A 6,437-nucleotide genomic window follows, 5' to 3' on the forward strand; every position below is an offset into this window, starting at 1 on the left:
CGTCATTTTGGGGGAGGTAGTAGGTATCCTAAAAAAGAAATAGCCAATTCCTCTGTATCTCAAAGTACCTCAAAATAGGATTATACAATTTTATTTAGTAGTCGTGTTCCATGTATCTATTAAAATCAACAAAGCATGCTTAGAAAGTAAAATATGTATAACCACATGCAAGTACTAAAATGGCATTATATAAATATATTGCAAATTGTGACAGAAAATATACTGTTTTGAGACAGGGTCTTGCTCTGTTGCCCAGGCCAGAGTGCAGTGGCACAATCATAGCACACTGCAGCCTCCAACTCCTAGGCTCATGTCATCCTTCTGCCTCAGCCTCCTGAGTAGCTCGGACTGCAGGCGCATGCCCCCATGCCCAGCTAATATTTTCTTATGTTTTGTAGATGCCCAGGCTGGATCTTGAACTCTGGGCCTAAAGCAATCCTCCTGCCTAGGCCTCTCAGAGCGCAAGCAAGGATTATAGGCGTGAGCCACCCTGCTGGTCCCCCCTTTCTTTCCCCTTTTGAATTGCTTCTGTTTGCTGTAATTTTAGCCTTTTTTTTTGGTCAGTAGGGCTCATCTTATTGACTGAGGTCTTTTCAGAGGCTCAGGGAGCATTCAGCTGGGCCTTTGGGCTCATGCACCTAGCCATATAAAGAGGAACACCTTTCAATCTAACAAATCTGACATCCTGCTGCTCCTTGCACTTTGCAGGGTCCATGCTTGTGATTCTCAATGGAGAGTAAAAACATAGATTCATAATGAAAACCAGCCCCCGTCGGCCACTGATTCTCAAAAGACGGAGGCTGCCCCTTCCCGTTCAAAATGCCTCAGGTGAAACATCAGAGGAGGAACCTAAGAGAGTCCCTGCCCAACAGGAGCCTAGTCAAGCACAGGCCTCCAAGGAGGTGGCAGAGTCAAACTCCTGCAAGTTTCCAGCTGGGATCAAGATTATTAACCATCCAACCATGCCCAATACCCAAGTGGTGGCCATCCCCAACAACGCCAATATCCAGAGCATCATCACAGCCTTGACTGCCAAAGGCAAAGAGAGTGGCAGCAGTGGGCCCAACAAATTCATCCTCATCAGCTGTGGGGGAGCCCCAACTCACCCTCCAGGACTCCAGCCTCAAGCCCAAACCAGCAATGATGCTAAGAAGACGGAAGTGATCACTGAGATGTTGGGACCAAAACCTGCAGCTGGGGATGTGAATGTTCCTAGAGCACCTGGAACCCTTCTGGGGCAGAGACGGGAGAGCTGTGGTATGTGGTCTGCAAGGCAAAGGGGTTAGAGGCACAGTCTTTCCTCTCAGGTAGCAAGGTCTGCAGTTAGTCCTGTTGCTTGCAACAGACAGGCATCTAGCCTGAGGCAAGGGAAAGTCTTTTTTCACCCTGAAACTTTGACCTAAATACTTTGTGGTTATTGTTGAAAAGGTTACAGTTATAATTTAGCATTTCTATTGCCTTCTTTATATTGGAAAAGGAGTTATTATTCCTATTTACCCTTTCCACTGATCCTATACGGAAGTAGGAACCTTTCTCCCTCTTAATAAAATTGAAGACTGAAACAAGGGGAGGAAAAGTGACCTTTTTTGTGCAGATAATAGCTCTTTGGTAAGCTTGCCTTGATTGATCTTTAAGGCTCAGTGTGGCTCAGATTGAAATGTAATTTAAACTGTGTTCCTGAATTTTTCCTGAGATGTTTAATGGAGCAGAGTAACTTAGAGTCACAATAGATTCAGCATGTGCTCCTGACCGTAAGGTCTTGGAGGGGTGATCCCTAACCACCAATTCTGATGGGCCTACTGGATGTGGTCACGCAGAGCTAAGTGGGGCCTTGGATTGTTTCCCCTCCAGCAGGCAGTGAGGCAGCAGGCTGCACTCTTGACAACAGCTTAACCAACATCCAGTGGCTTGGAAAGATGAGCTCTGATGGACTGGGATCCTGTGGCATCAAGCAAGAGGTGGAGGAAAAGGAGAATTGTCACCTGGAGCAGAGACCGGTTAAGGTAAACTGTTCTGTCACTCACCAGGGAAGTCAGACAGTGCAGGGAATTTCTAAGATGGGAAATGGATTAAGTGGCCTGCTGCGGCAGAATTTCCAAGTTCTTGTATTAGCATTCTACTTCGTGCTATTCTGTATAACTTTTGAGCTACTTTTCTGCCTGGGATCTTTTTTTTTTTTTATTTCAGCATATTATGGGGGTACAGATGTTCAGGTTACGTATGTTGCCCTTGCCCCTCCCTCCCCCTGCCTGGGATCTTTCTTCCCCCATCCGTGAAATTTCCGTGAGGGCAGATTCCCTTGGCTCACTCTGTATTCCCATCAGCACTGAGTTTGCTTTTCTGCTCTTAGTAGGTACTTAGTAGGTATTTAGGAAAGAACAAAGAGGTTTTAGTTTGGGAAGCTACTTAAACTTTAAAGAGACTGCTCAACAGTGTGAATTGAATACAACATAACATAGTTTTATTAGAAGATATAACATTAATAGCAAATAAAGTGAGTTAGATATGAATTTTAAATACTTACTGAGCAATCAAGATTGATCTGACCCAATTGTGTAGTCTGGGTGTTTTTATTTTTTTCACAGTTGCCACTAGCATACATCTAGATTCTATTGTATATACCTGTTAATCATTCATTCAACAACCTTTAAAAGTGAAAATTTACATGCATGTGTACATAAGTTAATATTAATTGAGCTGTGTACTTAAAATTTGTGTACTTTATAAAATTATATCTCAATTTTTAAAAATGCGAATGACCAGATCTTTGCCTAAGACTTAGCAAAATGTATGCTTTGCAGACATTTGTCCGTCCCATGCTCTTGGGAATGTTTCTCTCTAACAAACATTGAAATGAGATGGGTTTATTCACACCACATCAGGAATAGAAATAGTACTAAGATCTAGGTCTCTTGACCCTGGAGTCTGAAAAATCAGCATGGTTTTAGTATAAAATAAATGCTTTGAGAATCAAAGTATATACCCAAACTCTCCTGAGAAGTTTCAACTAAAAGGGACTGGCCTTTCTCTTATTATTAGATAATATCTTCAGCAAAATGAATGATGACAAGAGAAACAGTTCCTTGTTGGCTGGGGTCTAGGCTAGATCATCTCCAAGATTTATCCCAATCCTAAAATTTTATTCTCTGAAACAGTGGTCTCAATGAGTTTGTTTCTAGTACAGTTCTATGGGATAAAAGTCTCTCGGGAATGTTCTTCAGGGGCCCAGCTCTTCAAGAGAGTGGTTCTTGTGAACTCCTCCATGTCATTCCTTTTTCTTTCCCTTTGGCTTCTCATAACCCTCAGGTTGAGGAGGCCTCAGGAGCATCGACGTCCTGGCAGGACTCTGTGTCTGAGCGGCCGCCCTACTCTTACATGGCCATGATACAATTCGCCATCAACAGCACCGAGAGGAAGCGCATGACCCTGAAAGACATCTATACTTGGATTGAGGACCACTTCCCCTATTTTAAGCACATTGCCAAGCCAGGCTGGAAGGTAATAAGTCGCATAACAACCAAAGTCACGGTCACTCTGGCCTGACAGTTTGTCTCTGGTGCTGTGCTGCAGTTTGTATCCAGGGCAGCAGTTAAGTGCAAAGGATGCTAGAAATATAAACAAATGTATCTTGTGGATTGTGACCTAATCTTATTAATCCAGACAAAATTTTTAATAAGAGCTCTGTAAACACTTCATCTGTTACTACTTCAGGTTTATGGAGAGTCTTCAGTGTAGCACCCAAGCCCTCCTTCCTGCTACACTGAGCAGCAGTCCTCGATAACCAGCAGCTGGAGTGGCTAAGTATAATATGATAGTTGTAGGGAAAGATCTTGAAGAAAAGGAAGAACGCTGTCTGTGAGCATCATGCCCCAAGATTCATCTCCTGTAATGTCGAATATCATTTCTAGCGGGGCAGGGATCTGCCCTTCATTTTATTCACAGGAACACTGAGATGTGTGGGGAGTCAGTGTAGCTCATGCAGTTTGTCGGTGTCAGAGCACAAAGGAGGTCTTATGAGAGGTTCTCACTTCCCAGCCAGGGCTGCTTTGTTCTGCTTTGTTTTCATCACAGTAGAACTCTTAACTTCATACTCTTGTGTCACTTTAATTTCCTAGTTTCTTAATTTCTCTCCCCCACCTCTCTTGCTATTGATCACGGCTTCACAGCCTCACTCCCCTCTCCCAGCCCCTGACAGCTATCCCTGCAATTCCCTTTGTCACCACCCTAAGGATGGCACCCCGTAGAATGGATGGGCTCATGGCTGAGGCAGACAGCTCTGCAGGGTGGAGTGTCAGGAAGAGAGGCGCCAACAGGCGAGGTTACAAGGACACCAGACAAAGCCCGTGCTGAGCACAGTGGGAGAGGCTTGAGGCTTATTTCCCGTTTGTTTCAAAGGTGGTTTTCTGAAGATAAAGCGGCTGATAACTGGTTGTCTTTCCTTCCAGAACTCCATTCGCCACAACCTTTCCCTCCATGACATGTTCGTTCGGGAGACGTCTGCCAATGGCAAGGTTTCCTTCTGGACCATTCACCCCAGTGCCAATCGCTACTTAACGTTGGACCAGGTGTTTAAGGTGAGTGTCCTGGTTTCATCTAAATAGGGCCAGAGGTGGAGGTCATAGTAGCCATCTTAAAAAGAAACAAGTTCTCCTTGTGATGCTCTCATTTGATCAGGGGAGAGGCAGAAGCCAGCCAGCCAATTAGTGACTTGCCCAAAACTCACTGAATTAAGTACAATTGACAAATACCAAAGATCACACTTTTGTGCTAGACCAGTGCATAGAGAGGACCATTATGATCCCAAAGAGAGGACTTCCCAGGGCAGCGTTTCCCTAACTTTCCTGTGAATAAGAATTGCCTGGGACACTTGTTAAAATACAGTTTTCCAGGCCCCTCTCTTGGGGCTCCTGATTCAGTGGCCTGGGATGGGCCTGGGAATTCGTATTTTTAACAAGCATCTCAGGTGGTTCTTACAGAGAAAATCTGGGAAACCTTATTCTAAAAAAGTCCTTCTTTAGGCTGAAAACCAGAAGCTGAGCCACCAGAACATCTTTTCAGAAAGTACTGTCTTGGGATTTTAGAGTGTCTGTAATGCTGCTAGTAGCTATAACCCTTGTCCTGGGAGGGACCGTTGTCTGGGGTGTCCCTCGGCATCCGTCAGGAATAGATGTTCTTCCCAGTCTGGTCAGATTGACCACATTGGTGGTAACTTCATCTCATTTCTCTCCCACAATGCCTGGCCGCCACCAGCCACTGGACCCAGGGTCTCCACAATTGCCCGAGCACTTGGAATCAGTAAGATTCTTTCCATCTGGCTTGGGGCTTGGCCTTGTTTTCCTTTCACTGCTGAGCATGACTTTAGTGGACAGAGACAAGATGTGACGTGGGGAAGGGAGCCTACGGCCGGGTGGCTGCCAGCCCTAAACGCAGAGCATCCTGAGGCCCCGGGAGTGTGAACTCGAGGCTGCCGGGCATGTGCCCACTTCTTCCCCTCCCCCCCGGGCATCTCAAAGTTGTGCGGAGCAGAGCAGGGCATGGCAGAGAGCACGCCGCAGCAGCCGTTTATGAAGCTCACTTTTCTACCTGGCTTTTCTTTGCCACCTGCTTTAGCATCCCTTGGGGGTGGTGAGGACCCTTGGGTGAGGCAGTAGCACTGTCCTGCCATCATGTGTCTGTATGCTGTCCACCTTCCCACTAACCACAGCTTCGGAGACTGGCTCACCTGCATCTACCCCCTCAGGTCGGCTTTTTCTCTCTGGGCTGTTGGTTAGCTCAATCCCACGGTACCAGAGCAGCTGGTGGGGTTCTGCCCTCCCCCCTTACCTTATTAACCCGGGTTTCTTTCTCTCCCCATCTGCCACAAGCAGCAGCAGAAACGACCCAATCCTGAGCTCCGCCGGAACGTGACCGTCAAAACTGAACTCCCGCTGGGCGCACGTTAGTATGGCAGAGTGGGCCTCAGGCCTGGCCCTTGCTTGGAGGGGGGTGCGTATCTTCAGGGAATCAGATGCCAGGATGCTGTTCCCAGCTCAAAGGGATCTGAGCCCAGAGAAGGAGAGCAAAGCTCCTGAGATTGAGGAGGGTGTGCCCTGGTCCCCTGCCCCTGATCGCTGCTGTTCCCTTCCAGGGCGGAAGATGAAGCCGCTGCTACCTCGGGTCAGCTCGTACCTGGTGCCCATCCAGTTCCCAGTGAATCAGTCACTGGTGCTGCAGCCCTCCGTGAAGGTGCTGCTGCCCCTGGCGGCTTCCCTCATGAGCTCGGAGCTCGCCCGCCACAGCAAGCGAGTCCGCATCGCCCCCAAGGTGAGTGTCCTCGGCTTGCCTCCGAAGAGAGATTCCTGTCAATTAGAAATGCTGGACCTCCAGCTTGCAAAGCACTCTGCTAAGTGTTCTTGGAGAAGCTTATAAATCCAGTTGGGTAGACAAGGCATGGAAAC

At 47.1% G+C, this 6,437-nt stretch overlaps 1 protein-coding gene across 4 annotated transcripts in view; it reads left to right on the forward strand.

Annotated features, from left to right (window-relative positions):
- The window catches only part of FOXM1 (forkhead box M1), a 21,565-nt gene that overhangs the window by 1,146 nt on the left and 13,982 nt on the right, over nt 1-6,437 (forward strand). The window contains exons 1-7 of one of the 4 annotated variants that reach the window (XM_012651054.1): nt 707-1,257; nt 1,852-2,003; nt 3,307-3,498; nt 4,446-4,574; nt 5,251-5,295; nt 5,868-5,937; nt 6,128-6,303. In XM_012651054.1, coding sequence (XP_012506508.1) covers nt 756-1,257; nt 1,852-2,003; nt 3,307-3,498; nt 4,446-4,574; nt 5,251-5,295; nt 5,868-5,937; nt 6,128-6,303 — 1,266 coding nt within the window. In that variant the 5' untranslated portion in view covers nt 707-755. Of the gene's footprint in view, nt 1-706; nt 1,258-1,851; nt 2,004-3,306; nt 3,499-4,445; nt 4,575-5,250; nt 5,296-5,864; nt 5,938-6,127; nt 6,304-6,437 lie in introns of those variants that run through there. The other 3 variants (XM_012651055.1, XM_012651056.1, XM_012651058.1) reach the window with 3 other exon arrangements.

This window comes from Propithecus coquereli, unplaced genomic scaffold (genome assembly GCF_000956105.1).
Source record: "Propithecus coquereli isolate 6110/MARCELLA unplaced genomic scaffold, Pcoq_1.0 Scaffold346, whole genome shotgun sequence".
Lineage (NCBI taxonomy): Eukaryota > Metazoa > Chordata > Mammalia > Primates > Indriidae > Propithecus > Propithecus coquereli.